Source organism: Chiloscyllium plagiosum, unplaced genomic scaffold, assembly GCF_037043375.1.
Source record: "Chiloscyllium plagiosum isolate Xiang-an unplaced genomic scaffold, Cpla_swu_hap1 HiC_scaffold_11, whole genome shotgun sequence".
Lineage (NCBI taxonomy): Eukaryota > Metazoa > Chordata > Chondrichthyes > Orectolobiformes > Hemiscylliidae > Chiloscyllium > Chiloscyllium plagiosum.
Window position 1 is genome coordinate 11,780,678 of NW_028270149.1, and position 15,622 is coordinate 11,796,299.

The 15,622-nt window shown below is 42.5% G+C and overlaps 1 protein-coding gene across 4 annotated transcripts in view; it reads left to right on the forward strand.

The window, feature by feature from the left end:
• fmr1 (fragile X messenger ribonucleoprotein 1) overlaps positions 1 to 15,622 on the forward strand; it is a 69,759-nt gene that overhangs the window by 43,520 nt on the left and 10,617 nt on the right. For all 4 annotated transcript variants that reach the window (XM_087991855.1, XM_087991856.1, XM_087991858.1 and 1 more), the window contains exon 11: positions 5,199 to 5,285. In XM_087991855.1, the coding sequence (XP_087847981.1) occupies positions 5,199 to 5,285 (87 nt within the window). The remainder of the gene's footprint in view (positions 1 to 5,198; positions 5,286 to 15,622) is intronic.

Consider the following 15,622-nt stretch of genomic DNA (forward strand, 5'->3'; position numbering starts at 1 on the left):
TGGTCGATATGTATTTACAGAGCACAAGCTGCAGCAAATTGTTTTTCTCGGCTTCAGACAGGTGCATTTACAAATTTGTTCAAGATAAATTTTGCCTTAAGATTTTTAAAATTGTTCTCTAGCTTTTCTTCAAATAAATTTGAAAAGCACCTGAGCTGAAATCATTAGAAATTGAAGAAAATGTTGCATCAATACAGCTTATTCAATGGTATTGATACATTCTAGGACATCAGATATGCAGCACTTGCTTAGAGTGTACAGTTCAAATTAATCACATTATCATGACTCAAGGCAAATATATTAAGGCCAAGGCTGTGTTTTCAGATTGCAAGCCCTTTAAAAGAACATTTATTTAAAAAAAGAGCTTACTGGATAAATTATTGCAACAATAATTTCTGTGTGAGCCCTCACTTCAGAAATAAGTTGGAGTGGATTTCAAATGATAAATTTGTAGGGGGGGGGATTAATAGAATATGAGTCAAGGTCACAGTGATCATGGGAGACTTCAATATGCAGGTGGACTGGGTAAATAATGTTGCCAGTGGATCCAAAGAAAGGGAATTCGTGGAATGCTTACAGGATGGCTTTTTGGAACAGCTTGTCATGGAGCCCACAAGGGAGCAGGCTATTTTGGACCTAGTGCTATGTAATGAACCAGACTTTATAAAAAATCTTAAAGTAAGGAACACTTAGGAAGCAGCGATCATAATATGGTAGAGTTCAGTCTGCAGTTTGAAAGAGAGAAGGCAAAATCAGATGTAATGGTGTTACAGTTAAATAAAGGTAATTATGAGGGCATGAGAGAGGAACTGATGAAAATAGACTGGAAGCAGAGCCTAGCAGGGAAGACAGTAGAGCAAAAATGGCAGGAGTTTGTGGGTAAAATTGAGGACACTGTACAGAGGTTCATCCACAAGAAGAGAAAGATTATCCAGGGAGGGATTAGACAGCCATGGCTGACAAAGGAAGTCAGGAAATCTATCAAAGAAAAAGAGAGAGCCTATAAAGTGGCCAAGAGCACTGGGAAATCAGAAGATTAGGAAGGCTACCAAAACAAACAGAGGATAACAAAGAGAGAAATAAGGAAGGAGAGGATCAAATATGAAGGTAGGCTAGCCAGTAATATTAGAAATGATAGTAAAAGTTTCTTTCAATACATAAGAAACAAACGACAGGCAAGAGTAGACATTGGGCCACTTCAAACTGATGCTGGAAGCCTAGTGATGGGAGATAAGGAAATAGCAGGAGAACTTAATAAGTACTTTGCGTCAGTCTTCACATTGGAAGACATGAGTAATATCCCAACAATTAAAGGGAGTCAGGGGGCTGAGTTGAGTATGGTTGCCATTACAAAAGAGAAAGTGCTAGAAAAGCTAAAAGGTCTTAAAATTGATAAATCTCCTGGCCCTGATGGGTTACATCCTAGAGTTCTGAGGAGGTAGCTGAGGAAATAGCGGAGGCGTTGGTTGAGATCTTTCAAAAGTCACTGGAGTCAGGGAAAGTCCCGGATGATTGGAAGATCGCTGTTGTAAACCCCTTGTTCAAGAAAGGATCAAGGCAAAAGATGGAAAATTATAGGCCAATTAGCCTAACCTCGGTTGTTGGTAAAATTCTAGAATCCATCATTAAGGATGAGGTTTCTAAATTCTTGGAAGAGCAGGGTCGGATTAGAACAAGTCAGCATGTATTTAGTAAGGGGAGGTCGTGCCTGACAAACCCTGTTGGAGTTCTTTGAAGAGGTGACAAGTAGGTTAGACCGGGGAAACCCAGTGGATGTGGTCTACCTGGACTTCCAAAAGGCCTTTGATAAGGTGCCACACGAGAGGCTGCTGAGCAAGGTGAGGGCCCATGATGTTCGTGGTGAGCTACTGGTATGGATTGAGGATTGGCTGTCTGACAGAAGGCAGAGAGTTGGAATAAAAGGTTCTTTTTCGGAATGGCAGCCGGTGACAAGCAGTGTCCCGCAGGGTTCAGTGTTGGGGCCGCAGCTGTTCACATTATATATTAATGATCTGGATGAAGGAACTGGGGGCATTCTAGCAAAGTTTGCCGATGATACAAAGTTAGGTGGACAGGCAGGTAGTAAGGAGGAAGTGGGGAGGCTGCAGAATTGTCTAGACAGTTTGGGAGAGTGGTCCAGGAAATGGTTGATGGAATTCAATGTGAGCAAATGCGAGGTCTTGCACTTTGGAAAAAAGAACAGAAGCATGGATTACTTTCTAAACGGTGAGAAAATTCATAAAGCCAAAGTACAGAGGGATCTGGGAGTGCTAGTTGAGGATTCTCTAAAGGTAAACATGCAGGTTTTCGTGATTAAGAAAGCGAATGCAATGTTGTCAATTATCTCAAGAGAGTTGGAATATAAAAGCACTGTTGTGCTACTGAGACTTTATAAAGCTCTGGTTAGGCCCCATTTGGAGTATTGTGTCCAGTTTTTGTCCCCACACCTCAGGAAGGACATACTGGCACTGGAGCGTGTCCAGCGGAGATTCACACGGATGATCCCTGGAATGGTAGGTCTAACATATGAGGAATGGCTGAGGATCCTGGGATTGTATTCTTTGGAGTTTAGAAGATTAAGGGGAGATCTAATAGAAACTTACAAGATAATACATGGCTTGGAGAGGGTGGACGCTAGGAAATTGTTTCCGTTAGGCGAGGAGACTAGGACCCGTGGACACAGCCTTAGAATTAGCCGGGGTAAATTCAGAACAGAAATGCGGAGACATTCCTTCAGCCAGAGAGTGGTGGGCCTGTGGAATTCATTGCCACAGAGTGCAGTGGAGGCTGGGACGCTAAATGTCTTCAAGGCAGAAATTGATAAATTCTTGATGTCACAAGGAATTAAGGGCTACGGTGAGAATGCGGGTAAGTGGAGTTGAAATGCCCATCAGCCATGATTGAATGGCGGAGTGGACTCGATGGGCCGAATGGCCTTACTTCCGCTCCTATGTCTTATGGTCTTATCCTCAAACTATATTCTTATTATTAAAAAGAAAAGAACATGTGGAAAAAAAATTAGCGCCTTGCATATGTGCCAATAAAGACTTCATCAAGTCTATAACAGCAACAATTCTGCAGATACACAAGATTTTTAAAAATAGTCAGTTCTTTTAGCATTCATTGTTTTAATTCAATATGAAGTCAATCATTTGCAATCTGCAGAGAGATTCCATGACCAACAAAACACTTGGAAGCATAGATGGTTCACTTGAATTAACCTTAATTACACAACATCTATTGTATATCTATCTCTCTGGCACTTAGTTTGTCTCATATTTCATACTGCAGTAATAAAGATGCAGATCACAGTTTTGCCGCCACCGACACGCAAATATGCAAGGAATATAGGAATATAAATCTTCCACAATTTTAAAATGGAATACACAATGATTCAAATATTGAATATAGTCTAAATGTGTTTTGATGTTAATTTTGCATTTTCTCAGTAGACTAATTCTGAGCATCCAATTCTAAAAATCAAGTTTATAAACAAAATGTTACAGCATTTATAACAAATTAACAAAACTTAGCTATGCAGTTGCATTTTGTGATATAATCCATTGAAGCATTGTAGCTTCATGAAACTTCTTGAGCTCATGAAACTTCACAAATATCATTCCGCTAACTAAATGAAGCATCTGAAGCATTTATCAGACTAAAATCTGAAATAATGCAATCTTTAGAATAGTGTTAAGGGCTGTCTGATTTCTGAATCAAATGAACACCACAATACTTTGAAGTTGGGTGTAATGAAACCCCCGACAGTGAGGTGAGTTGTTAACTGAGCTGCCAGAACCTGTTTCTTAAACTCTTCTTTATGACCAATCTCAGTAGAAATCATTGTATGAAACCTGGACCAGTCACTCATCTTTGTCTTTGAGTTGGAAGTCCCGTTGAAGGACTTAACTATTATTAGGAGAAAGTGAGGACTGCAGATGCTGGAGATCAGAGCTGGAAATGTGTTGCTGGAAAAGCGCAGCAGGTCAGGCAGCATCCAGGGAACAGGAGAATCGACGTTTCGGGCATAAGCCCTTCTTCAGGAAGAAGGGCTTTCCTGAAGAAGGGCTTATGCCCGAAACATCGATTCTCCTGTTCCCTGGATGCTGCCTGACCTGCGCTTTTCCAGCAACACATTTCCAGCTCTGTTTGCTCTGCAGGCTGATGTTCATTGTCTTTAGCTGAAGTGTTTGTGGGGGTCTTCCTTTGGCCTTACAAGCTAAACCCCAGTTCCAAACAGCTGCCCCTCGGCTTGCATATTGCCGAGTCCTTCTCAGCCAGAGAGCTCAGTGACTGTTAGTTCAAATTTGAATTCCACAAATTCCTATCCCAAGTTCAGAGGGTTTTAATCCAGGGTATCTGATGGGAATTTATGCCTCCCCTTCAGAACTAACATGAAATAATGTGAGTTATACCAGGAAATAAATGGGGGAGAAGAGAAGAATGAGCGAGAGTTCACAACCATTTCGATGAATGCTGTTAGTGAAGTCGTAAATGTGATTAAAAATGTTAGACAAAATCTTCTCTACTCTTTTGTTTGACCACCTGTGCTGGATGAAAATTTAAAATTCATCACTTTGTAGGCATAGCTTTATTGACTTTGAAGGCTCCTTGTGACAAGTTTAGTTTTACTTTTATTGGCTGAAAAAGCTGAAAGCCTTTCCGGATTAATGAAAGGTATCATCTCCATAAATCAAGCTGGTTTATAACAACAAAATCCTCTGAAATATCTATCTATCCCATCTGTTTTAATTTGCTAGAAATAGAATGACATGTTCAAGGGCTACTGCACAAAAATAACCAAATTTTCTGACTTCTTGGAGGGGAAATAAATAGAATCACTCAATATTATCTCTCAAAGATATGGCTAACCATCCAAGATTCTCATCATTGATAGAAGAAGTCAATTTCTCAGCATCCATAGTGGCTCTGAATGTTGTGTGTACGTATGTACATAATGGATTAGCAAAGCTGCTTAAGTGAACCAGAACTTGCATGTGTGCTAACAAAGCATGAACCATCTGCTTCACAATCAGATTAAAATCAACTTACAGTATATCTTGCTATTTGGTCATGAGTATTTAAATATTTAATGATTTGTGTTCATTATAGCTTTTTCCCAAAAATAATTTAGTAGTCTGCAAGAATTTTGAGACTGAGGCATAAATAAAATACTCCAATTCAAAAATCACTTACAGGGCATGGTTCCGTTTGTGTTTGTTGGAACAAAGGAGAGCATAAGCAATGCACGTGTTCTATTGGACTACCATCTGAACTATTTAAAGGTAAGAACTAAAATTTTCTTTTGCAGGACTGACTGATAACCTTTTGATTCCTAACTTTTTAAATTTTTTGTAATGGAGCCGATATTGTTTTACTAATATCACTGCCTTTATTGACATGGCTAGAACAGGGACAGGATTGGCTGTTGCAGGTTCCGGGATTTAAATGTTTTAGTAGGGTCAGAGGTGGGGGTAAAAGAGGGGGAGGTGTGGCATTGCTTGTCAAAGATAGTATTACAGCGGTGGAAAGGACGATGGATGAGGACTTGCCATCTGAGGTAGTTTGGGCTGAGGTTAGGAATAGGAAAGGTGAGGTCACCCTGTTAGGAGTCTTTTACAGGCCTCCTAATAGTCCTAGAATCATTGAAGAAAGGATTGGGAAGGTGATTCAGGAGATGAGTGACAGTAATAGGGTGGTTGTTATGGGGGACTTTAACTTTCCTGATATTGATTGGGAAAGCTATAGCTCAAGTTCGTTAGATGGGTCAGTGTTTGTTCAATGTGTGCAGGAGAGTTTCCTGACACAATATGTAGACAGGCCAACAAGAGGTGAGGCCATACTGGATTTGGTTCTGGGTAACGAACCAGGCCAGGTGTTAGAATTAGAGGTAGGTGAGCACTTTGGGGATAGTGACCATAATTCGGTGATTTTTACACTCGTGATGGAGAGGGATAAGTGTGTACTACAGGGCAAGAATTATAGCTGGGGTAAGGGAAATTATGATGCGGTGAGGCATGACTTAGGATGTGTTGCTTGGAAAAGTAGACTCCAAGGCAAGAGTGTAAATGATATGTGGAACTTGTTCAAGGGGCAACTATTGAGTGTCCTTGATAATTATGTACCTGTCAGGCAGGAAGGAAAGGGTCGTGCGAGGGAGCCGTGGTTTAATAAGGAATTGGAATCCCTTGTTAAATGGAAGAGGGCGGCCTATCTCAAGATGAGACGTGAAGGTTCAATTGGGGCGATTGAGAGTTATAGGGTAGCCAGGAAGGACCTGAAGAGAGAGCTAAAAGCAGCAAGGAGGGGACATGAAAGGTCCTTAGTAGATAGGATTAGGGAAAACCCTAAGGCTTTCTATAGGTATGTTAGGAATAAAAGAATGACTAGGGTAGGAATAGGTCCAGTCAAGGATGGTAGGGGGAAGTTGCGTGTGGAGGCGGAAGAGATTGGGGAGACACTGAATGAATACTTTTCTTCAGTATTCACTCAGGAACAGGGCATTGTTGTCGATGAGAATACTGAGGCACAAATAAGTAGAATGGATGGCTTTGAGGTATGTAGAGAAGAGGTGTTGGAAATCCTGGAAAAGGTGAAAATAGATAAGTCCCCTGGGCCTGATGGCATTTATCCTAGGATTCTCTGGGAAGCAAGGGAGGAGATTGCAGAGCCATTGGCCTTGATTTTTATGTCCTCTTTGTCTACAGGAGTAGTCCCAGAAGACTGGAGGATAGCAAATGTGGTTCCCTTGTTCAAAAAGGGGAGTAGGGATAGCCCTAGTAACTATAGGCCGGTGAGTCTCACTTCTGTTGTGGGCAAAGTCTTAGAGAGAATTGTAAGGAATAGGATTTATGCACATCTAGATAGGAATAATGTGATCAAGGATAGTCAGCATGGTTTTGTGAAGGGCAAGTCGTGCCTCACAAACCTTATTGAATTCTTTGAAAAGGTGACGAAGGAGGTTGATGAGGGGAAAGCGGTAGATGTGGTATATATGGATTTTAGTAAGGCGTTTGATAAGGTTCCCCATGGTAGGCTACTGCAGAAAATACGGAGATATGGCATTGAGGGTGAGTTGGAGGTTTGGATTAGGAATTGGCTGGATGGAAGAAGACAGAGGGTAGTAGTTGATGGCAAAGTTTCTTCATGGAGTGCCGTCACTAGCGGTGTTCCGCAAGGATCTGTTTTGGGACCATTGCTGTTTGTCATTTTTATAAATGACCTGGAAGAGGGGTTAGAAGGTTGGGTGAGCAAGTTTGCGGATGATACGAAAGTCGGAGGAGTTGTTGACAGTGAGGAAGCATGTGGCAGGTTACAGCAGGATATAGAGAAGCTGCAGAGCTGGGCAGAAAGGTGGCAGATGGAATTCAATGTAGCTAAGTGCGAGGTGATTCACTTTGGGAAGAATAACAAAAAGATGGGGTACTGGGCTAATGGTCGGATGCTTGGTAGTGTGGATGAGCAGAGGGATCTTGGTGTCCATGTACACAGATCTCTGAAAGTTGCCACCCAGGTAAATAGTGCGGTGAGGAAGGCATATGGCGTACTGGCTTTTATTGGTAGAGGAATTGAGTTCCGGAGTCCTGAGGTCATGATGCAGTTGTATAAGACTCTGGTACGGCCGCATCTGGAATATTGTGTGCAGTTTTGGTCGCCATACTATAGGAAGGATGTGGAGGCATTGGAACGGGTGCAGAGGAGGTTTACCAGGATGTTGCCTGGTATGGAAGGAAAATCGTATGAGGAAAGACTGAGGCACTTGGGGCTGTTTTCACTAGAGAAAAGAAGGTTTAGGGGTGACTTGATTGAGGTGTACAAGATGATTAGGGGGTTAGATAGGGTCGACAGTATGAACCTTTTCCCGCGTATTGAGTCGGGTATTACAAGGGGGCATAGCTTTAAATTAAGGGGGGGTAGATATAGGACTGATGTTAGGGGTAGGTTCTTCACTCAGCGAGTCGTTAGTTCATGGAATGCCCTGCCAGTAACAGTGGTGGACTCTCCCTCTTTATGGGCATTTAAGAGGGCATTGGATAGGTATATGGAGGATAGTGGGTTAGTGTAGTTTAGGTGGGCTTGGATCGGCGCAACATCGAGGGCCCAAGGGCCTGTACTGCGCTGTATTCTTCTATGTTCTATGTTCTATGTTCTAAAATTGAGTGAAGTCAGCCAGGATTCATTGAAATTCGCTGGAGGAAAATGTTTATCTGTCATGAGGATAGATAGAAAAAGTTGACAGTTTTCTTCTTTGAGAGAGGAAGGCTAGGAGGTGATCTGATAGAGGTTTTTAAAATCATGATTGGGCTCGAAAGAGTAGATAAGGAGAAAATGTTCCTCCTTGTAAAAGGAAGAAGAATGAAAGGGTCTAAATTTAAAATGATTTGCAAAAAAGCAAGGCTAATATCAGAAAAAGCTTTTTCACTCTGCAAGTAATTAGGGTATGGAATGCCTGGAAACGTGATTGAGGCAGGTTCAGTTAAGGCAGTCAAGAGGACATGGCTGATTAGTTGGATATAATAAGCAAGGATATGGAGGGAAACCAGGAGTTTGGCACCAGGTAATGATACTCACCTGAAGAGCAGTGCAAGCACAAAGGGTCAAACGACTTGTGTGCCATCAGATTTCTGTGAACTGCTGCAAGCTTCTAAATTCCACACTAACCTCTCTGCGCTGACCCCTACACTGTTTCAAGCTAAGGAAATAGTATCTTGTTGTCCCCCACCCACTGGTACAACCTTCCGGACTAAACACAGAGTTACTTCTGACCTTGAGCACCACTTCTATTTTCCATGAGAGAGTAGATGCTGTTGGTTGAGGAAAACTATTCAGCAGACAGTGGAAGTGGAAGAAGGTAATCTTGTACATCAGGTTGGAAATTTCCTGATGGTAGTTTGGGTAGTCCACACCACCAGGGTTCACACTCAGGTTTCCACCACATTCCCATGCATAGGACCTTCTCTTCACCTGAATTTTCCATGATTTTCCCATCTGCTATATTGCGGTACTGTTTACACCTCCTCTGAACATTTATTTTGTGTCTTGTATACCAACGTTCCCTTTTGCTTTTAACTTTACACAATAATTTTTGTTATTTAGTCACCCCTGTCCATCCTTTCTCAGATCATTCTCTTTACGCTTTCTTACTCGGTCGCAACCCTGCATGTTAGACCTTGCACGCCAGACAATAGTGTGCCCTGATGAGGCATTGTAATTTAGATTTAAAAAGTAAACATTTTTCAAAAGTATTTGTTAGTATTGAAGTGAACTTTCCTTGGCAATCTCCAATACTTTTAACACAATCCTCTAGATGGCTCCCGAGGATCGCCATCTCTGCTTTCTTAAAATGCAGTAACTAAAAACCTCCTGTTTTAACAACAAAAGGTAAGGTTGCCATAGTCTTACCAAAGATAGGGCTGCTCTCTTGTTAGAGATAGATGGCTGGTAGTGCTTTAATCTGAGGATCACCATGCCTCAGAGAAGGGCTAAGATAATTGAACCGCATTGTTGGTATCACAATGCATCGCAAACCAGCCATACTTTTAATAGACCATTTTGCTGATTGCATCCCCGTCCTTTGTTGCATTTGTCTTCAAATTCCAATGTTCCATTTACCACCCTCAATCTGCTGAGAATTCTCTTTGGTGCCCTGTTCTTGGCCTGCAAATGCAATGGCTCCACCCAGTGTTGTCTGTTTTCAGTTATGCAAACTGATATGACTTTGCCCGAGTATGCCAGTGGGCCTGTGAGTAAACTTAAGCTTAATTCTTGGGTCTGACAGAAGTTTTTGAATTTGCAGCCCATTAACCAATCTGGAAGAGATTTGAAATTTTGACCTAAACCCTATCACTTCATTGGGAGAATGTAATAAGGCTCCTCCTTAGCCTCAGTTGTGCGGGTTTACTGTCCATTCCCTAATATTGGGTAGTTCCTCCATCTTTGCTGTTCCTATTTCTCTCCCCAATTCTTTTCCATCACCTCATCAATTCCAGGCGCTTCCTCTTCCCTTCCTGTCCCAGATGTTGAAATCATTTTCCTTCTCCCTCTCACTTCTTCCCCTTTGCTCTGCTGTCATCCCTTTCTTTCTATCTACATCCCTTCTTACAATCTACATTCCTTCTTTCCATGGTACTCCTTCCCTCTGTCCCCATTCTCCTCTTTGCTTTCTCTTACCACTTAGCTCTTTTCACCTTTAAACAGTGAGCATGTTTTTTGCAGTCCTTTATTCTATCCCTCTTCCATAAACTACTTTTACATTCCTTCTTATTTCTATTTGCAGTGATTTAACTTGGCAATTTTACATCTCTTTGCAGATTTAAATATCTTTGTTTTTCCTGTGAAACATTGTAGCTTCCTTGAATGCCAAATGCCTGCATATTATTTTTCATGTGTAAGTCCATGATGTGAAAATTTATATTAAACATTAAATAAAGGACTTGAGGGTTATTATATTTGTAGAGTAATGTTCAGTGCAGAAGGAGTCAAGTGTGTGGTGCTGGAAAAGCACAGCAGGTCAAGCAGCATCTGAGGAGCAGGAGAATCGATGTTTCGGGCAATGAGACTTGGGAGCCAAGGTGTGGAGAGATAAATGGGAGGTGGGTGCGGCTCAGGGGGAAGGTGTGATAGGTAGATAAAGGTGGGAGTAATGGTGATAGAATTTGGGATAAGATGGGGGAAGGGGAATTGAGGAAATTGGTGAAATCCACATTGATCCCATGTGGTTGGAGGGTTCCAAGGCAGAAGATGAGGTGTTCTTCCTCGAGGCAGTGGGTGGTTAGGGTTTGGCAGTGGAGGAGGCCCAGGACATGCGTGCCTTTGGCAGAGTGGAAGGTTAAGTTTAAGTGTTTGGCCACAGGGCAGTTAGGTTGGTTGGTGCGGGTGTCCCAGAGATGTTCTCTAAAGTGTTCTGCAAGTAGGTGTCCTGTCTCCCCAATGTAGAGGAGATCACATCGGGAGCAATTAATTCAGTAAGTGACGTGTGGAAATGCAGGTAAAACTCTGATGGATGTGGAAGGCTCCTTTGGGGCCTTGGATGGAGGTGAGGGGGGAGGTGTGGGCACAGGTTTTGCAATTCCTGCGGTGACGGGAAGTTGTCGGGAGGGGAGGGTGGGGGGGGGTGGACCTGACAAGAGTCACGGAGGGAATGGTCTTTACAGAATGCAGATAGAGGTATGGAAAGAAATTATCTCTGGTGGTGGGTCCATTTGTAGGTGGCAGAAATGGTGGAAGATGTATCCGGAGGCAGAGGTGGGGTGGAAGGAGAGGAGCAGAGGGGTTCTGTCCTTGTTGTGGTTGGAGGGATAGGGTTCGCGGGCGGAGGTGAGGGAAGTGGATGAGATGCACTGGAGGGCATCATCAACCACACGGGAGGGGAAATTGCAATCTTTGAAGAAGGAGGCCATCTGGTTTGTTCTGCGGTGGAACTGGTCCTCCTGGAAGCAGATGCGATGGCGGAATTGGGAATAAGGGATAGCATTTTTACGGGTGGCAGGGTGGGAGGTGGTGTAGTCCAGGTGTAATTGTGGGAGTTGGTGAGTTTGTAGATGTCCGTGTTGTGTCGATCATTGTTGATGGAGATGGAGCGGTCCAGGGAGGGGAGAGAGGTGTCCGAGATGGTCCAGGTGAACTTGAGGTCAGGGTGGAATATGTTGGTGAAGTTCATGAACTGTTCAACCTCCTCATGGAAGTACGAGGTGGCACCGATACAGTCGTCAATGTAGTGGAGGAAAAAGTGGCAGTGTAACAGCAGAAAATGGACTGTTCTATGTAACTGACAAAGATTCAGGCATTGCTGGGGCCCATGGCTACCCCTTTCGTCTGGAGGAAGTGGGAGGATTTAAAGGAGAAATGTTTGAGGGCTAGGACCAGTTCAGCCAAACGTATGAGTGTGTCAGTGGAGGGGTACCGGTGGGGATGCCAGGAGAGGAAGAACTGGAGGGCTTGAAGGCCTTGGTCATGGGGGGTGGAGGTATAGGGACTGGATGTCCATGGTAAAGATGAAGCGTTGGGGGCCAGAGACACAAAAGTCTTACAGGAGGTGCAGGGCTTGGGTGGTGTCCCCAAGCGTATGTGTGGAGTTGCTGGATCGGGGGGATAGGACAGTATCAAGGTATGTGGTGGTGGGTTCAGTGGGGCAGAAGCAGGCCGAGACGAATGGTCGACTGGGGCAGTCAGGCTTGTGAATCTTGGGTAGGAGGTAGAACTGGGCAGAAGGAGGCCGTTCAGCCCATTACATAATTCCCTACATAGCAATCCAGTTAAGACCAGTCTTATGGTCAGTTGCTATTTCAGTTAAGTACCCATCCAATTCCCTTTCAAAAATCATCAGGTGTATTCATTCCCACCATCTTGTGGACAGTGTGTTTCAGGTCATTATCACTCACTGCATTAAAGTGTTCTTCCTCACGATTTCCTCCTCCTCCTCTTCCCTTTCCACCTAACCCCCCTCCCAAACACACACACACACACACACACACACACACACACACACACACACACACACACACACACACACACACACACACACACACCACATCTCAGTCAAGACCTTAAATCTGTATTCTCTAGTACTTGTACTAACAGTTACTGAGAATTGATTTTCCATGTCTATTGTAGCCATTCTGGTAAGTTTCTTCTGCACCCCTCCAAAAACCTTTGCAATTTTCCAAGGTGAGCAAAACTGATGCAGTCTGTTAGTTGGGTCTATCTCAAGCTTTGAAAGGTCAGTGTTACTTTCCTGTTTTCCATTCAATGCCTCTATCTATAAAGCCTAATATCCTATATACATTATGGAATCATAGAGCCATACAGCACGGAAACAGACTCTTCCATCCAGTTCATCTGTGTCTGACCTGATTTGATTTGCCAGCATTTGGCTCATATCCCTCAAACCCTTCTTATTTATATACCCATCCAGATGTCTTTTAAGTGTAATAATATCCACCTCCACCATTTCCTCTGATAGCTCATTTCATACACTAACAACTCTTCTCAATATATCCTGCAACTTCAAAGATGGATGCACATTCAGTTCCCTGTCAGAACATCCACGTCCCCACCACCCGCCCTCAATTCATGCCATTTTTGCCACTTTTGTAAAATCTGTACTTTCTTAAATTAAAGCTCTAAACAAAATTTCTGGTTTTGTTTGTGCTTTTTGTTTCCTGAATTGTAGATGGAGGTTTGTAGAATCCAATAAGAAAATTCCTACTCCCAGATATGTAACACGAAATAACCTAAATCTTCACTGCTCTTATCCCTGAGAAACCATGTGGAGGCAGTGGCTCAGCTCTGTTTTATTCTGCATTTCTCCAGCTCTGGTTGGGCAGTTCATGTTGAAACAAAGTTGTATTGCGTACATTCTCTGTTAAGCCAAAAAAGACATACATGTCCATGTTTACAATGTGTACCACAGTTCGTCCTCCTATCCTCTACAGCAGACTCCAGTAAACGGCCACAGAGTAAGAAAGCCTTCTTTCATGCACTTTTCTGTCTTCCTTTCCTGTACCTCTCTTCCTGTGTGAAGACAGTGAGCATCAGTAGGCTGTTTGTTTCCACAAGGTCATCACACCCAAGTCTGATCCTGTAATTTCTCTAATATCCCCATATGTACATGTATATGGAGCTGTGTAATAGTCACCACAGGGAGCACTAACCAGTTTTTAATTATTTTCTCATCTTTCCTCCCTAATCAAGGATTGCTGAAAGCATTTATTATACTGCAAATAGGTGATTTATGCTATCTTACTCAGATTCAAGGCATAAATTTAAAATAAGATCCATCTGTTAACCACAGATACTAGCCGCCTGGTTTGGCTAGATCAGCCAATTAAAGCCTTAACTCATTAAATCAATGCAGCATCTACTTATTCTCTGAAAGATTCAAAAGAAACAGCAACATCTTCCAATGTCAGATGCCATCAGTGAAGCTGCTGATGTTAAGCCCCCGTCACTTGTGTGGCACAAAGTATACTATCATATTAACACTTCCATTTCACTTATGTTCTTACATTTGGAATGATGTTTCTTTAAGTTATCAAAATGTTAGATATTAGCCAATTACTTGGATATTATCACATGGCCATAGGTACTATGTACTGAAGCACCTTAGGCACAGGCTGTGTCTGGAGATTAATGTGTACTGGATAAATTAGTTTAAACCCAAGAGAGATCTTTATTTACACAATCCATTTACCTCTTCTGTGTTATATATTGAGAACAGGAACATTATTATATGGTGCACAGCTGGGATTTTGTTTTCTGACAGAAAAAACAAATGAGACCAACTTTACAAGCTTGAAGACCAGGGGCGCAGGAGCAAACAGTATAATAGTATGCAAGTTCTCCTCCAAGCTGCACACCATCTAGATTGGTAATATATCACTAATCCTTCAGTGTCACTTGGTCAAAATCTTGGAATTCTCCCTAATGGTATTATGGGTTGCAGCAGTTCAAGAATGCAGCTTATCAACACTTCCTCAAGGGCAATTAAGGATGTGCAGTAAATGCTGACCCTGCCAGTGATGTCAACATTCCTTGAATGAAAAAGCAACTCAGCAATCCAAAAGTTCCAGCAGTGCAGAGAGGTTTCTTGTCCAACTGACAGTACCTCCAAGTTGGTCAGGTTTGTGTATGCAGCCAGATGAGTTGAACCTGCCTTCTCTTAAGGTTATTTCTGAACACTCTCAACTAAGAAAACACTTGCATGAATTAGAACAATGAGAAAAGAATTGCATTCAGAAACGATCCAGATCCACAAGAACAACCCCTAAAACAAGATTCAGGCTGATACATGAAACTCTAGCTACAGTGGTCAAAGCACAGAAGAAGTGTAACAAGTTAAATGTCAAGTGAAAAGACAGAAGAAGAGAGGAGGATGGATACCAAATCCCCCATCATGAACTGAAAGGCAATGGATCCACTCTGAGTTCAAACTTTTTAAACAAAGGCTGCAGCTGTATTTCATGGACTATGCAGTTGTAGAACTAACTGTCCAGCTTTGAAGATGCTGATGGTAATTGATAATGAGGGGTTACACTGAGTCAATACACCACCCTTATCTGGAAGGTGAGAAAGATCCCACGAAAGAATGGAAAGTTCAAGTGGTACAGCTGCATGCAAGAAAGAACTTCAGCTTCCAGCACTGTGAATTGATGTCCTGCAAGACTGCCACAGGAATCAGTAGATCAGGCTGTCATATCTTGCAAGAATAGCATCTGTGGAATTCACTACCCCAAAGTGCAATGGATGCGGAGACATTGAGTAAATCTGAGGAGGAGATAGACAGATTTTTGATTAATAACATACTGAAAGGTTATGAAGAATGGGCAAGAAAGGTGGAGTTGAGGCCCAGATGAAATCAGCCGTGATCGTATTGAATGGCAAAATGGGCTTGAGGGCTGAATTGTCTACTCCTGCTCCTAGTTCTTATGTTCTCAACAAATGCTACTTTTCTGTGGCTACTGGTTGGAGCAGATAATGGAACTCATAATTGCCACAACACCTATCAACAAACTTCAAAAAGACCTCTTGATATAAAGAATGGTTAGAGTGCTCAAAATGGCAGAACGTACGAAAATGTTGTAGTTGGGCAACAACACCTGCAAGCTTTTGGTGTTGAAAACAG